This window comes from Chinchilla lanigera, unplaced genomic scaffold (genome assembly GCF_000276665.1).
Source record: "Chinchilla lanigera isolate Chin_1 unplaced genomic scaffold, ChiLan1.0 scaffold00015, whole genome shotgun sequence".
Classification (NCBI taxonomy): Eukaryota; Metazoa; Chordata; class Mammalia; order Rodentia; family Chinchillidae; genus Chinchilla; species Chinchilla lanigera.
This window is the reverse complement of record NW_004955416.1, coordinates 2,830,754-2,852,321: the sequence shown is the minus strand read 5'-3', so window position 1 is coordinate 2,852,321 and position 21,568 is coordinate 2,830,754. Positions and strand designations below refer to the sequence as shown.

General features: G+C 35.1%; 1 protein-coding gene across 4 annotated transcripts in view; it reads left to right on the top strand.

The window, feature by feature from the left end:
* Nucleotides 1-21,568, top strand: part of Dph6 (diphthamine biosynthesis 6) — a 158,607-nt gene that overhangs the window by 8,009 nt on the left and 129,030 nt on the right. For all 4 annotated transcript variants that reach the window (XM_013512634.1, XM_005381183.2, XM_013512635.1 and 1 more), the window contains exon 3: nucleotides 404-597. In XM_013512634.1, the coding sequence (XP_013368088.1) occupies nucleotides 404-597 (194 nt within the window). The remainder of the gene's footprint in view (nucleotides 1-403; nucleotides 598-21,568) is intronic.

Genomic DNA, 21,568 nt, shown 5'->3' with positions numbered 1-21,568 from the left:
AGTATTTGTAACTTATTAACTAGTAGACATTTAATTAAAGTTTTTTTCTTCAAGTGTAGATGACTGAATAACCTTGCTTTTTAAAAAATGTATGTAATAAAATTTTTGATTGACTAAATTAATCAAATTTATTGGATATATAGTATTTCTCTTTTTAAACATTCTGTATAGTTTTTATTTGTCATTAGCAGTAGAGATGAGTAGAGCTTCTAGGAACTAAATTAAATGCAGCTATGGAAAAATATGGAATTGTCATATATTATTCCTCTGTATAAGTGCACTGAGATAAAGTAAGCTTTTAAGTTTAGTTTGACTACTTTTCAAGCAGTAATACTGACCTGGGCTTTGAAATTTTCTTTCTTTATTACTTTTTTGCTGATCATTTCTACTTTTAATGTTGCAGAGAAGTCTGATGAGCTGGATAGCTATATGTATCAGACAGTGGGTCATCAAGCCATTGACTTGTATGCAGAAGCAATGGCTCTTCCACTCTACCGCAGAACCATCAGAGGAAGGAGCTTGGATACAGGATGGGAATACACCAAATGTGAAGGGGATGAGGTTGAAGATCTCTATGAGCTTTTGAAACTTGTGAAGGTATGCTGAGTGACCAATTACATTTTTTGTTATTTAGTGTATAATCAGAAAGTTTTATTTACTGTATTATTTAATAGTAAAGAACTTACAACTATTAATATCCCAGCTAGTTTTTGAAAAAATATTTTTATCTTTTGAAGGGTAAGGAAAAAAGCATTTTATGCCTTTATATTAAAGGATATTTTAAAATAAGAATTTAGTGTACTACAGTTGGTCATCCAAAGTTGTCAAATAGTATTGTTCACTCATTCTTTTTTTTTTAACAAATATTTTTAAATGGTTGCTATGTGCTTGACACATAGTGCTAAACACAGGGTAGGGCACTGACCAAGTGAGATGAGGGTGTCTTTGATAGAGAATACTTTCTAGAGGAAAAAAAAGGACAGACAATAAAAAAGAACAACACACTTGATGTTGAAGAGTATTATTTATCTAATAGGTAGATTATTTATTTAATAGGTATATTGAAGAGGGAGGAAATTTTTTTTTTTTTAGATAGGGAATTTAAGCCAGTATTTCTTAACATATTTTCACAAGGAGAAAGGAAGAATATCTGTTCTCTTCTGTACCAAGGGACAGAGTATTTTATTTTCTTCCTGTTTTGTTTTATTTTGTATTTTGAGACGGTCTCGTCATGTAGTTCAGGCTGGTCTTGAACTTACTGTGTAACCTAGGTTAGCCTCAGAATTGCTGCAATCCTCCTGCCTCAGCCTCCCAAGTGCTGGGATTACAGGTGTGTGCCACAATGGCCAGCTCATTTTCTTTTAAGCAAAACCTTTCCAGGGCCGGGGATATAGCTCAGCGGCACAAGCACCTGCCTGGCAAGAAAAGCCTTTTCAGAAATTTTATCATGAAACTATATCATGAACGTTTCTTAGTCTCAAATCACTGCATATTGTTATACTTTATATTTGATATTGATCAAAGCTTAATAACAGTTCAGGATTTTGATGAAAAAATATATGAAACACTGAAATTCTTTTCAAATTTGCCTGATAAAATAATTCTTATTTTATGTATCAGGACATTTTTACTTTTACTTGAAAAGGAAACAGAGGAAAAACACTTTTTGTTTAGTTATGGCTCATGTAAAAAGTAGATAGTTTTCAAAGGAAATCACAGGGAAGATAAATGCTAATGACAACTGTTTTGATTATCTATCAAGAATGCAAGTCTGCCTTTCTTCGCTGTCTCCAGAACGGTACACTTAAGATCTTGACAGTGTTCACTTTAAAATATGAAATTCTGAGTGCAAATCCTCCACCTTTAAGGTGCCAAGAAATTTAACATTAAATTTTCAATATAAACTAATTCTACAAAATGGTGGGAATCACACTAGATGTTCTCGGGTTTCTTGAAAATCACAAACTTCATAACTTTAGAGAAGCTATGTAATAATAACAGCCCTCCACAAAAAGGAAGGCTAATGAAATTACTAATCAATTTTAGTTAAAAATGGGCAGATTAATAGTAATTGAGAAGAAATTTCCTTTTCCATTCATGCTATGTTTGAAGAAATGGATGCTTTGCCATTATCTTTCCAGTAACGATCAACTGTGACATAAATTAATGCTAATGTTAAATCTTGACAACTTCTGCTTTGGACCTTTGTACATGATAATTATAACTATAGCTGAAAGAGATGTTATCAGGTTGTCTGGGACTGAATAGTTCCTTCTTTTCCTGTGTAGAAATATCAATTTTACTATAGGATATTTTAAGGACATAAATATCATAAATATATTGCTTTTATGAAAGAAATTATATAACTAAGCTTTTATAGTTAAATCCATTTATGGAACATTGGTACAGAGATTCCAGTAGAGGTCTTACATATTCTAGTGAATAACTGAGTAATTATGAAAAAACAATCTACAAAAGCTATAATTTTACATTAGTCTTCACTTGTTTTAAGAAAAGGAAAGAACTGCATTTTTTTAATCCTGTAGATGCTAGTGAAGCATTGTAAGCATTTAGATTTATTGTCACTTTAAACATATATTTATAACAGGCTGTTGTTTTGGGACTTTTACATATGTCAGTTTTTTGATTTTGTAGCTTTTTCCCTCTACATACTAGAGTCAAGTTTTGACTAAGAGTTATTCTATTTTGTAACAAATTCAGTAAATTAGTTATTGAAAATAAGTAGGAAAGTCTTGGAAGAATTTATAGAGTTTTAAGTTTCCTGTTTTGCAGAAGTGATGGAAATTAATATAAATGTAATAACCCCTCAGTTGTATATTACCAGGTGATTATGACAGGTAGAGATATAACTCAAGCTGTTAGCAAAATTCTGTGCTGTTTTTGTTGAGGGGGCATCTAATCTTTGTTTAAAATTTCATTAGTATTAAATTATAAATTTGATTCTTGTTTAACTTAATTTGACATGTAGATAATCTAATATTTTCTGAAAATATAGTAATATTCTAAATTCTATTTTTCCTTCTTAAATGACATAAAAATGTAATAATTACCATAAGATACTTGTAAACATTATTATTTTCTATACAAAACATGTTTAAGGGGCTGGGGATTTAGCTCAGTTGCACAGTGCCTGCCTGGCAAGCGTGAGGTCGTGAGTTCAATTCTCAGTACTGGAAAAAAAAAAAAAAAAACAGCAAATTTGTTTAAGTATCAGCATATTTCTTTCTCACTATGTAGGAGTTACTTCTTTCTGGATCTGATGATGCCGTTCTCTTGTTTATTACAAATTCAGTGGAATCTGGGAGAGTATAATTTTCAGCCTTTACATTTGTAGTTCTTATTCTACACTCACATTTTTTTACATTTACAGTTTTAGAGTGAAAATAATATGAAGCAGTGTTCATGGTTCTCTATCATTTTGTTGGTAAGATTTTTGGTCCTTTTCAGATGACTTGAATTTCTTTTCTGTTAACTTTTACATTTGGGTCTTTATGCATGGTATATTAAAACGTCACAATAGTGCCATCCTGAACATAAAAGAGTGCTTCTACGTCCCTTCCACATCTTCCTGTTAAGCGGTGGCAAATCCTTCTCTTCTTTTTTTCACTAATGATTCAGGGATAGTCATGTAGTACAGGTGAAAACCGTTATAGCATTCTTCTGTCTATAATTATTGCAGCAGGGATGGTTTTGTTAACTTATGCTGGTCCCAGTAAACAAAGACTAGGGTAACAAGTGACAGGCAGAAGATAAACTCTTTCTCATGTGTAGAGAGATAATTTGCTCCTTTTGATTTTCTGTGTTCCCTTTTTCTGGTAATCTTACTGGTCAGATAGTAGGCTTACCAGATTGAATCTCCATCTGCTTGTCTTTTCTCACATATTTTTCGTCTTTGTGTCTTTTTGTTGTGCATTCTGTGAGAGTTTCTTTTTAAATCTCCCTACTTTGCTGAATTCTTTTTATTTCAGCAATTGTGTTTTCAGTAGTTAAGAACTTTTCTTGTTCATTTTATGTAACAACAGTTTTCTCTTTCTGTAGAGGCAGTATCCCTCCATTATTCTTAAAATATAAGTAAGAGAGTTTAAGCATTATCGTTTTCTCGCTGAAATGTTCGTGTTTTCTTTGGGAGTCTTTTTTTCTATGTTTTCTTCTCTTTTATGGTGTGGACTTTTCTCAAACGTCTTGTTTGCCTGTACTGATGCAAGAATGTGGAAGAGTGAAAGAAAGTGGAAGAGTGACTGTGAATACTTGATTTTAGTTTTCCCAGTCTTATGTTTTTCACTGGTACTCAGCTGCTTTGAAACTCTTTCAGTTTGATGCAGAAATTTTGTCTGTGTATTATCGTTTATTTGTTACTTCATGAGCAAGCTAGAACTTGTTAGTGTCAGTTGCTGTGTGACTTGTTGCCTTTTCCAACAGAAACAATTTGTTTGGTACTCATCGTTTTGGGTACTTGTCCTTCCTCCCCAAATCAGTTAATAATGAGTACCAAGGTACCAGTGTAGTGTGGCTCAGTTTGGTTCCTAAGAAAGAAACCCTTATTTTCTTCCTGCAAACAGCAGATTATGTCTTCCTGTGTTGAAGTATCCATCATCATTCCTTCTTCATATCTTTCTGACTTACAGAGTTAGTTAAAAACCTTTAGTATTTGTGAGTCTCTCCTTTTCAGGGATTATGCCTTTGCTTTCATTTGAAGAGAATTTTATAATCCAGAAATGTGTGTTAACTTCATTCTAGTGGAAAATAATTGATAGTCTTTCCTAAATTGAATATTTAGTTTCAATTTTTGTCTTCTAGGGTTTGTACCCTTTTGTGTGCTCCAAGCCACTGCTATCCCTGACTAGCTTTATAGCATGAGGTCTTGTAAGGGTCCACCATTGCTCCAGAGACCTCTCTGTCCATATACCCCAGGACATGGCAAACATCCAACCTTAGGTTTACCCCTGACCATGTTGATAGATAGAGAAATCAAACAGACCACTGAGTTCTGTGCTGGAAGTTGGCAGCAGTAGGGGCAGAGAGTAGTCCTCAACTCATCCCCAGTGCTTTCAGACTCAGCTGCCTCAAAAAACTACCTGATTTTTTACGACAGAGGGTAGAATCACTGTGTTTTATATAGGGTGAGCTCACTGCTCCTTATCTTCTTAGAGGGTCTGTCACTAGTTTAACTACTCTCTGAGAATGTCTGTCTGTATCTTCTTCACACAGTCACTCTGGCAGGTAGGGTGACTCCAAAGATCCTGAAATGCAGTTACTCTAGAGTATCTCAGTTGATTCCTGGAGTATCTCTGTTTTAACCTATTAACTTCTTCCAAAAATGGCTCCTATTAATATGACTCCTGATTATAACAGGTGCTGCAGTAGATTTCTTCTTCAGTACTGTGCTGCCCTGCAGAGGCAGTCACTTTCAGTATAAACCCCCAAACTATATTTGCAACTTACAGTAACTGTAGGTTTTTCCTGGACCTAGAGCTGCTGGTCCTTTGTATAGTGTTAGGGCTGCTGGACCACTCGGGGCTTACCTTGTGTTTGTAGAGTCAGGTCCTACTCCCTTCAATAGGATTAGGGTTCCAGACTGTTTCCTTCTCTGCTCTCTATAGTCTGCTGTTTCACAGTGAGTTCTGGCTTTCTTATTGGCTCTTCCTTGATTCCTGGAGCTCTGTTCTTTCTCTTTTCTGGGTAGTTGTTTTCTGGATGTCTCAGTTCCAGGTATTGGAGAGGCTGTGATTTGCTGTAGTCTTCTACATTGCCATCTTAATCTTTTCAGTCATCCTCTTCCTATTTTTGGTACTTTTCATTCATTCTAATAGATAAATAATTGTCTTTTTTTCTCCTGTCTTTTTAAGTGGAGTATTTACTGTGAAAGAAAGGCTTACAAATAAGTCCTTGGTTTTATCTAAACATTTAAACTTCAATTTGATATTTTTAGGAAACATTGGGTGTCACTTTACATTCTTTGTATTGGGTAGAATTTTTAGTTCTAAGGGTTAGTTGTATTCAAGTAATTCTAAATAATTTATTGACAATAGTGTAAAACTAAATTTGGTTTCAATAAACTAAACTATAAGACTAAGTTACATGAAGTCTAATTTTTGCTGTGTTTTTTGTTTCTGTAACCTCTCATTTCTCTTGATTGTTCTCAGCCAGGACTTTCGTAGTTAGAAAGTGGTACTGAGTTACATTCTTGGCTTAAATCTAGTATGAAAAACTCCAGTTTTCTTGGATCACTCAGAGGAATATCTGTTTATATTCCATTGTCTCTCATTGGCCTGACTAGTATCATCCATGAGCGATTCATTGTTTCATAAAGATGTTTCACTTGATTGAACAGGCCTAGGTCATGTGTTGTTCCTGAAGTCAGGGGTAGAGTCATGGTTATTGGGACTGCATTTTGTAAGAGTGAGGGAATGGTGTATTTGCAAATATACATCAAGCTATTGCTTGTAGTGGGGTGAACTGCAGCAGGGAGGGAACAGAGCAGCATGTTTCCAGAAAATTAATAGGTTTGAACATTTTACATATTTGGGGGCCATCTTAAATGTCTTTCATTGTCTCCCTACATTTTTTCCTCCCTTTTTCCTTTTTGCCCTTTCTTTATTCATTCTTCCTCCTTTTTTTCTCCTTATCTTTTTCAAAAATTGTTGACCATTGGGACCACAATAGTAAGCTTATTCTCTGGGACCTGTATCATCAGATCATAGAGATTTCTCCCTCTTAATATCCTGTAGCTGTGGTAAACGCAGCAAATTCAAAATGTACATAGTCACCGTCTTCCTACAAAAACTTGTTTCATTTCCTTATATTTTCTTAGTTAAAAGTATCATTATTTACCCTCATCACCTGCGTCAAAACCTGGACTTTATTACTAGACTTGTACTTTTTTCAACCTCTGTTTCCTCTTTAAGAACTAGAAGAGATCTCCAGAATCTGTTGATAACACTTCTGAGACTTCTAAAGTCTTACGATGTCCTAGTTACTTTTCTCTCATTTCTGAGACAAAATACCCAGTGCCTAAAGTTAAAGGGAGGAAAGGTTTATTTAGCTCACAGTTTGCAGAAGTTTTTCATAATCAGCTGGCTCCAAGGCAGGGTGACTTGGCAGGGGAGAATAGTTCATGGCGGGAAGACTGTAGAAAAGCAACAAGGGTGACAGGGGAGACCAAGCCTCTTTCTGTCCCTTATGTTGTATGCAGGCTATCTACCCTAGGGCGAATGTACCATTCACACCTTTAATACCAGCACTGCACCATGAATCAGTCACAAACTCTAGATTCAACCACCTGTGAAAAGCCTGCCCCGCATGACTGCATGAGTCTTTGGGGGAACATCTAGACACAAACGGTAACAGATGGCTTGATCACATTCTCACTATTTTTCATATGTATTGTGCAAGTCTTCTAAGTAGTCAGCTTGCCTTCAGTATTGCCCATGTTTCTTCCAGCTTTTCTATGACATTTTTGGCAGCTGATATGTACAAATGTTTAAATAGCCCACTCTTAAGATAACGTTCAAATATATTACCATTATTTAATTATCTAATGCTGGGAATGACAGCATTAATTCAATATATGATAAAATTGATAAGTTGATTTTGTTTTTGTTTTTCCATCTAGAAACTTAAGTGAAATAAGCATCATAGTAAAAGTTTTCAAAACATGGCATACTTTTGGTTTTGGCAGTATAACCACTATTTGTGCTAAGAATAATTTCCCACCTGCAGACTATTTTATAAATATGCCAGGCAGACACTTTTTCAAGGTATTTTGGTATCACTAGTTTAGAAAACCTGCTTATGGTAAAAAAAAAAAAAATACTACTTTGCAATTGTCTTTTCACTTCATGTCTTGAAGGAAAATGCCCTAGGTTATTGAGTGGCTTTCATGCCAGTCCAGAGGGTTTGGAATGGAAGAAACATGTAAGATTGCCTTAAGGTTTGCAGAGAAGACCCAGACAAAGAGGTAATTACATAGGCATATAGTCCTGGACAGAGTGTGCCTGCCTCTTTAATACTGGGCAGCTTGCCTTAAGCACTGTCAATTCCCTTGGCACAAGAAGTGCTTTTCTAATATTGATTTTGGCTGTGGACAGGAAGAGTTAGCACTGAAGCAGACCACTGTCATTTTTACTCCCAGATGTTGCTTTATTGAAGCTGCGCCATATCTGGCCCTTTCTGATGGTAAAGTCAGGCGTGCAAGATGGATCTCATGATGGGAGATCTGTTTAAAATTAAATGTTGGACCATACTTGTGAGTTATTATAGTTCTAAAACTTGTGTTACATGTACAGGGTCTTTATCTATGGTATAGATTCCCCCTACAACCTAAAAAAATGTTACTTTTTTGATTTGGCAAAACTTATCCTTCCTCCTCAACCTTGAAGTTTGTCCACTTGTTACTGCTAATTGTATGTCTAAATTGGCCCTTGCACATATGTATTTTTTCTTTTCCTCTTTTCCTTAATGTAGTACCTCTATGAATTCACCAATTTCTTTTATATCCTGTATTCTTTTCTTCTACAGTTGGTAGATTTCTTTCAATCATCTACTTCATATTCTAAACTGTGTTGAGTTTTTTTTTCTCCAGGTTTCTTTCTTGTGCTTTCTGTGCTCTGGTATCTGTGTCCTATTGATTTTTATCTTTTTCCTAAATATGCAACCATTTATTTTCAAACAAACCTTTTAGAGTCATGTTGGCTAAAATGCTAGATATATGTCCTTATCCAGCAGCCTTTTACTGCACTTTTAGATGTAGTTTATCCTATCTTTGCTATGTGCTCAATTCAGTGACTGAGAACACTTACCAAGATTCATAAGTATAAATTGCTTTGTATTTCATGTTTTTGGAGCACAGGACTTTATTGATAGCCATGTAATGATATGATAGATCTAGAAATGATCTTATGTCATTTTATCTTTTTAAATTGAGAATGTATTTAGTCAGTAAATTCATTGTTCTGAAATTATAATACGGTGATAGGACTAGTGATATTTTATACAAATATTAGGAGGGGTTTTGTTTTTCTAAGAGCATATTCAGTAGTGCTTATTCTGTTAGGTACTGACATGAAAAAATACTAAGTGACTCAAAGGATGTCTTACTTTTTTGGTTAATTTTAACCTCTACTAATACCATTTTGAGACTATCCTTATGTCTTTTATTCAGCAAACATTAATTGTTTATAACTTATCAGTACTGGAAAGTAAAAAGATGGAAAGGCATAGTTTCTGTTCTAACAAACCCCGAGGAGGTAAGTCATGTGCAAAGAGAAACCAAGGCAAGATGCATTTGCCATGACAATGTGTAAAGGGTTTTGGGGATTCAGAAGAGAGCATATCCACTGTGTTGAGGGGTCAGGAGAGGCCTTATGGGTAAGTTACATCTCATATCTTTGAAGGGTGTTTGAATTTGACAGAGGCAGGCATGACAGAAAGACTAAAAATGTTACATATTAAGGGCGGAGCTTAGTCAAAGTCATGGAGGTATTATGAGAGGTACTAGGGAAATAGAGAATGGTTTAATTTGGTGAGAGTACTGAGTAAGGGGTAGTGGAAAATAAGTCTGTGGAGGTTAATTGGAATGAAAAATGTACCTTAAATTTTAGATCCAATGTTTTAGTACTAGAACTCCCTAAGACAGTATTTTCCAAATTTAAGTTAATGGGTCACAGCTATTTTTTAAAATTAAAGATAGAATAACATAAATATCGAAGTTCATTGTACATAATAAGATTATGTGTAACATTTGGTGTCTTTTCAACTTCAATTGTGTAGATAAATGGGTTTTAACTATTATATTTCGATGTATGCGTGCATTATGAATTGATCATATTTATCCTCCCTTCTATCATCACCCTCCTGCTTCATGTAATCCCCTTCCAGTCTTCAGTAATCCCCTTTTTACTTTGAGATTGGCTCATTTATTTATTTAATTTCCATGTAACAAGGAGAACATGGGATACTTCTGTTTCTGTGTATTACATTTAACATCTCCTCCAGCTCCATCTGTTTTATTGTAAATGACAGGATTTTATTCTTCTTTGTAGCTAATATTCCATTGTATGTGTGTGTGTGTATTTGTGTAGATGTGTGTGTCTATATGTGTATATATGTATACTTTTTTCCTTTATCCATTCATTTGTTTTGGGTCATTTAGGCTGATTCCAGTATATAAGCTATTATGAACAGTTTTGGAATCAGCATGGATGTGCATGTATCTCTTTGGTATATTTATTTGGTTTCTATGTATACAGAAAAGTGGGATAGTTAGATTATATAGAAGATGTATTTTAATTTTTGAGATGCTTTCATATTATCGTCCATAATAACTACTAATATCCACTCACACTAACCATGAATAAGGGTCTTTTTCTCCATATCCTTGCCAGCATTTGTTACTTTTTTAGTATTGGGTATTGAACTCAGTGCCTTTCAACTAAGTTATATCCCCAGGCCTTTTTGTTTTTATTTTTCAAATTTTGAGACAGTATCTCATTAAATCATCAATTTGTCCAGGCTGGGCTAGAATTTGTGATCCTCTTACCTTAGTCTCCCACTGATACTATATGCATATGCCATCATGCAGGGATATATATATATATATATATATATATAAATACTAGGCATTCTACCTGGGGTGAATTTCTTCATTGTAAGTTTGATTTGCATTTCCTTCATGGTTAATGGTACTGAATATTTTTAATACATTTCTGGCCATTTGTATTTCATTTTTTGAGAAGTGTCTTTTCAGATCATTTTTAAAATTTAGTAATGTTGCAGCATAAACAGCAATATGCAAAAGTTAGCATTTTCTAAAGTAATGAGATTGCTGAGGGAATAAAATCATGAGAATAATCTATTCACAGTAGCTATTAAAAATAATTAGGAATAAATTTAACCAAAGAAGTGAAAGACTTCAACAGTGAGATTATAAAACACTAAAATGAAAAAAACTAAAGACACACACACACCAAGGGAAAAAAAATACATTCATGGATTGGAAGAAAAACACTGCTAAAATGCCCATACTACTCAAAATGGCCTACAGATTTAATACAATTCCCCATTAATAGTACTGATAGCATTCTTCACAGAACTGAAACATCCCTGAAATTCTTATCTAAGTGCATGATTCTGAACAGCAAAATCAGTCTTAAGCAAAAAGAACAAAGCCATCATTGCTTCTCTTTTCTTGTTTTTTTTTTGGTACTGGGAATCGAACTCATGACCTCAGGCTTGCCTGGCAAGCACTTATGCCGCTGAGCTACATCCCCAGCCCATGATAATTAATTTCAAGACATACTGTAAACTATAGTAACTCAAATAGCATGATAGTGGCATGAAACAAAACACCACAGACCAATGAAATGTAAGGGAGATACCCAGAATAAACCCATACATCTAGAGGTAAGAAATTGTTGACAAAGGCAGCAAATGCATACAGTGAGGAAAGGACAGCCTCTTCATTCAGTAATGTTGCTGTAATAGGATATTCATATTTCAAAGATTGAAACTTGACCCCTCTGTCTCACTCTGAGTAAAAATGAGCTCAAAATGGACTATAGACATAAATGTAAGAAATAGAACTGTGAAAACATGAGAAGGGCACAAAACTTGATGATGGTATTACAAGCAGTCGATATGAGGTACCTGGTAAATGGACAATTTGTGGCTAATTTATATAGGTTTTACTAGGCAATATTGATAATCAAAGTAAATTATGATAGTTCTTCGATTTCTTCTGTGACCTATTGGTTGTTTAGGAGTATGTTATTAATTTTCTAGGAGCTTCTGCCTTTTCCAGAATTTCTTCTGATATTGACTTCTGTTTTCATTGCACAGTGGTCTAATAGTGTGCATGGAGTAATTTCTATTCTTTTATATTTGGTTAAGCTGGTTTTGTGGACTAATATATGATTTATTTTCAGAAAGGTATCATTTGCTGCTGAAAAGAATGTATACTGTTTTGTAGAGGGGTGGAAAACTGTGTGTATCTATTATGTCCCTATGTTGAAGGATGTAGGTCAGCTCTGGTATTTTTTGTTTGTTTAGTTTATCTGTCTCTGTGTAAAATCTGGGTGTTAAAATCCCCTCCCATGATTATGGTAGTATTTATTTGACCTTTTAATTTCAGTAGTGTTTGTTTTATGAAGATAGGTATGCAGTACATGGTGCATATATGTTTATCAATATTATCTCTTCTTGTTGGATTATTCCCTTAACTAGTATGTTGTGACCTTCTTTGTCTCTTTGAATCAGTTTTAGCTTGAAGTTTACCATGTCTGGTAGTAGATTTGCTATCTCTGCTTGTTTTGGGGGTCCTGGTGCATGAAATGTTGTTTTCCATCCTTTAATTTTTAATGTATGAATGAGTTTCTTGAATGTAACAAACTGTTGGATTTTTTTTTTTTTTTTTTTTAATCTAGTCTCTTAGCCTGTGTCTTTTGATTGGAGAGCTGAGGCTATTGATCTTGAGAGATATTACTGAGATGTGTTGGTTATTTACTATTGTTGCTTTCTTTATCTATTGGGGAAAACTTTTCTTTTCCTGATGTTTTTTTGTTGCTGTTTATCCATTGACCTCACTAATATCTTCTGTATTTTTAACTGTGTTCCTTTCATGATTTCTTTCAAGAATGTTCTTTATATTTTCCTAAGAACTGTTTTAGTACTCATATATCTTTTGACCTCGTCTTTTTCATGGAAATATCTTATTTCTCCATCTATTTTGAAGAATAGCTTTGCTGGACTTGTTAATTTTGGTTAGAAATTGTTTGCTCCTAGGGCTTAGAATACTTGGCTCCAAGCTGTTCTGGCCTTTAGAGGTATTACTGAGATTTGTTGGTTATTTACTATCATTGCTTTCTTTATCTATTGGTGAAAACTTTGCTTTTCTTTTCCTGATGTTTGGAAATTATTTGCTCCTAGAGCTTAAAATACTTCACTCCAAACTGTCCTGGCCTTTAGGGTTTGTGTTGAGCAGTCTGCTGTGATTCTAATTGGTTTACCTTTATGTGTAATTTTTTTGTTTTTCTCTGGTGCCTTTAAAACTCTGGATTTTGTTTGTTTGTTTTAATAAGGATGTGTCTTGTTGAGCTTCTTTTGTTTTCATAATTATTTGGTGTTCTGTGCCACTTACTTGTATATTAACCTCTTTTCTTATATTTGAGAAATTTTCTTCTATGATTTCTCTAAACATATTAGCAAGTCCAACTGTAATATCTTCTAGTTTTTCTCTAACTCTTAATTAGCCTTAGCTTGGTCTTCTTATTGTCGTCTAGTAACGGCTGGATAATCCTCTCTTGTTCTGTTATTCTCTTTTTTGGCTTCTTGAGCTCTTCATTGTAATTCACTTTTTTGTCCTCACTACCAGATACTCTGTCTTTATGTTGGTCATTTCTGCAATCTGTGAGTTCTGTACAGTTTTTTATTTTAGATATTTCTGTCTGGCATTTTCTTTTGAGGATTCTGTATCCTTGAATCTGCCATTTAAATTTAGAATTGCCTTGGTTTAGCTTGTCCAGTTTTTTTATCTGTTTCCTTGAAGTTCTCTGTGGGCATATTGAGTGAAATTGCTATGAAGTTTTTGGTTCTTTCTGAACTCATATATTTTCTTCATCCACTTTATGAGCTTTTTGTAGAGTTGTCCTACTGGTGTTTGTTTTCTTCTCCCTTTGTGACCACTTCCACTGCTTTGAGAGGGCTGGATGAACTCAACTCAAGCGTCTTCTGTTGCCTTGCTTCCTCATGCTTGTATGTGTATCTGTATTTGATATGTATATTCCCCCCTCTTCTTTCCACCTCCTTTTTTAGGGGATTTTTTAGGGGATTTTTTTGGACTACTGCAAGTTGAGGGCTAGAAAAGTGAGGAGAAGTTGTAGTTTATGTGGAGTTCTTAGTAGCATGTTGCTTCCCTGTGAATAATTTTCAGCTTTGTATGTCCAGTGAAAATATTTTTTCCTTTTTATTGACATTAAGTGATTTAGACTCTGTCCCTTTGTTTTGCTGAAAGAATTACTTTTGGTTATAATAGTATCAGCAGACTCAGTCATACAACACTTCTATATGATAGCCCTTGCAGTTACATTTCCCCCCTTTGTCTCACCTTTATGCAGACTGATTATTATTTGTGATTGTTCTGCAGTGGGGTAGGTGAAATTAAGGGTGGCTGGATGAGGTGTGTAAGACACTTAAGGGGAGGTTTGTTGTGGGGGGATAGTACAGATGGAAAGAAAAGTGTGGTGTTGGGTTTGATTCTACTGGAATATGTTTTAGTTGAGTTGAGAGTTAGTATTGAGAGTGTTCAGAGGATACTTGTTTGGGCAAGTGTGAGATACTTGTTGGGGCAAGAAGAGAAGACAGTAGGCAAGAAGAGATATGATGGGGAGAATCAGAGGTTAATGCTGGAGAAGAAAACAGTGACTGTGGGGGAGCTAAGTATAGAAAATTAAAAATGGCTTTATGTATTTAGAGAAAGAAAGAAAGAAGAAATATAGTAGTAGTACTGCTTTGGGGGTTTCCAGTTAAGAAGGTAGGTAGGGACTTGAGACAAGGGAGAGAAGATAGACCCTATTAGATCAGAGCCAATGGAAAATATATAAAAACCTAATAAACACAAATAGCCATGATAGAACATAACATAACCCCACACTACTAATTAAATCAAGAAACAAACAACACTCAAACCTAAAAAAAAAAAGAAAAGATAACCCATGGGAGCACAGATTAAATATTCCAGTGAGACTATGTATGTGGTTCACATGTAGCTTCTTTGCCAGAAATTCTGAGTGCTCACACCCCAATAACCCCTCTGAGTCTTCTATTGCAATATTGATGCTCACAATCAGGCTTCTTTCCACCAGGTTGCAGGGATTTTTGCAGAGTCTGATCCAGACTTGAGTTCTTGAGTTAGGAACTCTTGCTGTCCCTCTCTCTGGGTACGATGATGGAATCGGCAGACCAATTCCCTTGTCACAAGATTATCCAGTCAGTCAGGAGTATTCTTATACATTCAAATCAATTACAGTAGTAACAAGCTAATCAGTTATAGTGGTATCTGCCTGGGCAAGTTGAGGACATACCATGAGACCCACTTTTGGATCTCCTTTTAGCCTAGAGAAGAAATCCCACATGTACAGTGTAAACATCATAATAGCCCAAGTATTGATCCACAGCTAATATGGATTAAATGTGGTGGCTGTGTGTTCTTATATGGGTAAAAAAAACCAAAGCATTCAACAGTATTTTTATAGAAATTAATTATCTAAAGTCCAGAGGATTTGTAATAGGGTAATGCCAGAAGGGGGAAAGAGAAGGAAAAAAGCAGGAGTTTTCTGGTTTGTTTTTTGTTCTTTTTAAAATATTTTGCTATATGATATGGGAAGAAGGAAACAGGAGGGAGGCAAAGGAATTGTAATGGTGGTAGAGGTGTGTAATGTATTTAGACGGCATATGGGGAAAACAGTGTATAAGAATCCATAGTGAGAAATGGGGATGAGAAAGTATTCTATTGCTATTATAAATATTGGAGAAAAAGTTAAAGAGGGATAGATGAAGATGGGGGAGAAGCAAGAAGAGAAAAGTATAGGAAAGATAAGAAACAGGAGAAAGAAGTCAGGTTAAAAGACATGCATAAACATAGAAGGAGTAAAAAGAGACAAGGGAGAATTCCTTTACCCTCTATAAACTATATTGGAAGAAAAAGGCAAGAGGAAGAGAAACACATACATGCTCATACACTCTTAAAGAGGCAAGTAATGGAATAAAAGTGTGTGTGTGTGTGTGTGTGTGTGTGTAATGAACAGAAAGAAAAACAGAAAAAAAATTTTCTGGTTATTTGGACATGTGGCTCTTTTCCACAGCTTAGGAATAAGGAGCAGAGCTCGAGCCAAGACACTGGAAGTCTAAGGTGGAGGTCAGCACCTGGAACGGTGCTGGATGCAGACCTCCACGTACATTAGGGACAAGGGCACCAATGTGACCTTCCAATCCTATGTAACTCAGGTTGAACATGGCCTCCAACTGCATGAGCTCCTCAGCAGGACTCCCTCCAACTTGCTCTCCAAGCCCAGCTATCTCCTATCTCCGGCTATCTCCTGTTCTTCTGTCATTCACTCTGGAAACGGGACAGTGAGAAATGTGATATGGAGCCAAAGGGCTGTCCTGGGACTCAGGTTTGAACACTGAGCTCTTCCTTATAGTTGTGTCCTTCCCAGCTCTTATTCTGCAGCGTGGCAGCAGGCGCGGGACCAACGTTACTCACCATTTACTATGGAAGGGATAGGATACTATGTGTTTTCTTTGCATATTTCAACTGCCACCAGTTCTCTCTGTCCCCATGTAAGTCTGTCTTTCTTGTGGAATGTTCTGTGGTTGTCTCTAAATAGTGTTCTTTGAGTTGGAATCATCAAAGCAGCTATGGTTACCACATTGTGTTTGGTTAGTCTATTCTCATGTCTCTTTCCTTTTATGGTAAGACTCTCCTCTCTGTTTTTTGTTGATGTTCTCTGAGTCTCTCTGACATGGCTTCTTTACTCAGCCATGTTGGATCTTCCCGATCTTTCCCTCTTAGTGGATCTTTACTCAGTGCATCTGTCCTGCTGTCCCATGCAAGGGGAAACAACGCAGAGCCAGCTTCACATTGGTGGTGGCTGAGCCAAGGTGTGGAATCCAGTTGTAGAGTTGGCTGGGGACCAGCCTTTGGGTCTGAGCTGTTCCTGTAACTCTCTAATAATACTTAATTTATGTTGATGTGTGAAGCTGGTTTTGTTAAATAAATAGTCGATGGGATTTTTGTTTGAAGATTATAAGTAACTTGCTAGACATGATGGTATACTCCTGTATTCCCAGGACTCTGGGGGACTGAGTCAGGAAGATCACAAGTTTGAGCCCAGCCTGGTCAATTTAGAAACTTACTAAGACTGTGCCACAAAGTGAAAAATAAAAATAAAAACAAGAGGGAATTTTTCTCAGTGTGGACACTCGGAGTTCAGTTCCTAATACTGAAGAAAAAACATTAAGGGACTTAAAGGGTAGGGATTGTATTGCATACTTTCTTTTATAGAATTCCATACAACTTCTAGTATGCATTGTTTTGAGCTCTACTCCTTTGGAATTCAGTTATTCCATGTGTAAAATGTGAAAATCTCTTTCGTCTTCTCTTATAGTCAGAGAACAAACAAGAATGTATACCAGAGCCTCTTTAGACTTTTAAAAAGAAAGATGCTGTATAAATGAATTATTATTGTTATTATTATTATTATTATTATTATTAAAGGGGGAGTAAAGCTCTAAAAAATGAACCCCAGGCCTTTGTTCTGAACTATATCCCTAGCTCTTTTTATTTTTTATTTTGAGATAGGATCTTATTGAGTCACTAAATTGCCCAGGCTGGGCTTGGACTTGGGATTCTCCTGCCTGACCTTCTCAAAGTGCTAAATTTATGTTTTGTTTTGTTTTCTTTTCTTTTTCCTGTTAACCTCATGTTAGTCTCAGGTCTTTATTTTCTGCTTCCAAAATAATCCAATAAAGTAAAGCTATCTCTTTCATTGCATATAACATTCTAGTAAGATATTAATATTAAGTAGTTGCTGTAAGTGGCCATTGAGATGAGGGTAATTCTTCTTGACTTTATTCATAAGTTAATGCAGAGAAGAAAGAAAAAGGATGGTAATTATTCAAATTATGAAAGAGATTTTAATGGGGACAAATTTATATTACAAATTAGATTGAATTTATCCTTCATTTGTTGCGTATAAATTTGGCCTTCTTGGGTGTCTTTTAGACTTTTTCAGATGGGACAGCTTTCCAAGAGATGTATGGAATTAGTATATTCTATCTAATTTCCAATGTGAGCAAACATACACCTTTCTCTTCCCTTAACCGCTCTTGCTTCCCACCATGTCATGAGCTCTCTCTCCTCCTGCCATGCTGCCCTGTCTCGAAGCCAGCTCACTGCAGGCTGAAACCGCTATCAGCTGTGAACCAAAATAAACCTCTCCTCCTTTAGTTCTTGGGTATTGGTTATTCTGTTCTAGCAACAAGAAAGTAAGACAGGGGTGGACAAAGGAGAGAAACTGTCATCATTTGATAAATTGCCCATAGTCTTTACTTTTGAGCCTTTTATAATTTAGACCTTTCAGATACTTTGATTAATCTCACAACTATTTTTGTGACTTCCTTTATCCTCATCCATGTTCTTCTGACTTTGCTTGGTCATATAGCCTGAAATTGATTACAGAAAGCTAGTAAGAATCAGACTAGGGAACTTTAATATGGGATAATGTGATACTTTAAGACATCCTTTCTAAATGTGTAAAGGAAGAAGTGTTCTTGAACTCATTTTATGCAAGTTTTTTTGTACATACAAATTTGGGACAAAAGAGGTTCACATTTTTATTCTCAAAGTGGAAAGATCTTTTCAAAAGTTTAAAAATGTCTGCTTTTAACCATTAGTTTCAGAAAACCTTGTAGCCTTGGATTATTTATCACAATTTGTGTAAGGATGCAGTTGTCCTCTGAGTTTGTAGCACGTGACATGCTATGTACTGTGAAATCAGAGGAGTTTTCTGGGGTTTCCAAGGAGATAATTCATGGAGATAGCAACTGAGAGCAGACAAAGTTTCTGTGTATTTCTCCAGAAAGACATCAAGATCTTAAAGAGAAGAGAGTACAAAGTGATGTCTTAAAACTTGAGGTAAGAATTGATGGATACTATAGAAGAAGCCACTGTTTCGGGGACCTGGCTGATTCTAAATAGGTTTTTGGATTTTATGTTAAAAGACAACAGATAGTGGTACAAAATAGGTAGGGGTACAAGATAGGCATTGCTCTTGATTTTCTGAAGTTTTGCTTTTCCTTTTTTGAATTTCTGTCTGTTGGTTTTAGTTACTTCTGAGTAGTTGTTACAACTTTTTTACATAGATATTTGCATGTATAATATATGCTCTCTGTCACTTTGTAACCTCTAGATGGCACCCTATGTTTTTAAAATTAGGATATTCTTCAGGGCCCATCATAGTGCCTTGATTATAAAAGGTGCCCAGAAGTTTTTGTTATATATTTGTACTACGGATACTGTTGTGGATTTTCACCAACCACAACCAACTTTATGGCAATCACAGGGTGAAATTTCTGTCAGAATTTAGTATGCTTAATAGTTTCACATTACTAGTAACTACTCTATAGTTTTATTGTGTGAACTCCATAAATCATGTAAGTCCCTTTCTCCTCTGTATTATTTGTTGGAAAACCCAGAACAATGTGATTGTTTTCATTGATGTGCATGTGTTCCAGGCTCTGTTACAAGTTCTTTACTTGTGTGTTCTGTTTTTTCCTTATATCAGTTGAGTAGTGCTTATTATCTCTGTTTTGCAAATAAATAAACTGTGATACAGAGAAGTTTAAGGAACTAGTCTATGGTTACATAACTAAAATGTGTTAGAATATTTACTTTTAATCATTACATGCTGCTGCCTCTCATCATTGTAATTGTGTTAATTCATACAGGTATTACTATATAAGTGTATATAAGGTGCATATATAAACCAACATGGTTTGTGTAGTTTGATAGTGAGACAGAGAGGCAGGCAGATAGTTTGATAAAAGCGAAGTTCTTAAATCAGATATCAAAGTGTTCTATCTGTATTTGATCTTTTATTTTTAGAGCTCTCAAGTAATTTTAGGTCCTGGCTATCCAAAGTGTGGTCTGGGAATAAGTCTGGTGCTAATCCGTAAAAGTGTTTGTGTTTTGTTCAATATGAATGAGATACATATAGAAACTGAAAATAAGCATTTAGAAATTTGATAGTAATTTGAGAGATTAATTTTGTATTTGTTGAACCTAATGCTAAAAATTTGCTTTTGTTTTTTGATATCCTCCAAAATTTTTCTTCTAGTTAAGGACTTTTGGTAGCTTATAAAAGTTTCTATCCTAACGGATTTTGAAATTTTTAAAGCAGTGATAATTAACACAGTTTAAGAATCACTATTCTAGACAAAAACTTTGCCAATTTTTAAACTATGATTTGTTTGAAAAGAAAAACCATAATCTGTAGCTTGTAATTATACTTTAATCCAAACCTGTTTCCAGATGTATTAAGAATCAGTATATTTGGGTGCTTGGTCAGCCTCTTTGTTCTGTGAGAGGGTGTAGTAAATTGAATTATTTTGAAATGAAAAAGGGGAACATGTTTTCATTATATTTTCTTGCACTTAGTATTTTTCATAAGAATGACACATTTTAATTAAGTCCTTGACCCATGATAATAGTGTGAAGAACTTGCCCATTATTCATAGTTACAGCCTCTTCAGTTTATCAAAATATCTAATAAAAAATTCACATTCTTAAAACTGTGTTCAAATTGTTTCCTAGAGCAACAAAATTAAAAAAGATAATAGCAAAATATTGCTTATGATGCCAGCTTGATAATCATAGGGTTTTCCAGTTATAGAAAGCACAGCTATTTATATGAGATAATATTTGCGAATCCCAATTCAGTTTTTATTTTTTTTCCTTTTGGGTAAGTTGGAGAATCTTGTATAATATTGTAAAATAGGCTCATCGAAAGTTATTAATCCTAATATGGTCTTTGAATATCCATACAATTGATATCTCCCTTTTAGAAATCTCTTACTAGTGAAATTAGTGTTTGATTGAGAATCTCTAGTTTTGAGTGTTTAAAAGCATGTTTCCAAATAGAGATGTGGGTTAGATTATGAGCAAGTATTTCACAGAGAAAGAAACTCAAATGACACAAAATGTGCAGTCTCACTGCCTTGGTTACTTTTTCTCATTGAGACATAATATCAACAACCCAAAGTAAACAGTAAACAGGAAGATAAGTTCATTTGGCACATAGTTTGTAGAAGTTTCAGTTCATAGTTGGCTGACTCCAAGGTGGGGTGGCATGGCAGAAGGGCATCACAAAGGAGAAAAAGTTCATGACAGGTAGAAGGCAGGGAAACAGTGAAGTAGCAATGAAGCAGCAGTAGGCCTATGTTTTTTCTATCCTTTTGTATCTACCCAGGGTACCTGCCTTTTGGGTAGTGCACCCCACTCCAGGGTGAATCTTTATATTATCCACACTCAGAACTATGCCAAAACAGTCAGTGGACTAATTTAGTAATTGCACACCGTTATTCCCAGTATTACACATTAACTCTAGCATCGTACACCTTAGATCCAGCCACCTCTGAAAATTCCCACCTATGACCACATGAGGGAACATCTAGCTACAAGCCATAATGCTCAAAAATGCAAGCTATCTTTTTGACAGTAATAAAAAAATATTGCTTTTAGAGGTATAGGTGCTTTTATGTGCCTCTAGAAGCTCTTTAAATTGGTTCTGACTCTCTTTAGGGTAATTTGGCAGAACTCATCAGACAAAAAATTCCATCTTTTTACCCAGAAATTCTAGGAGAAATTATACTAAGAAAATAACTGAAGATATATTGGAGGATTTATAAGTGATTGGTGATCTAAATTATGTTTTCGTTCATAATTGAACGTGAATCATAATTGTGATGCCTCTCTGCCATGCCACTCTGCCTTGGA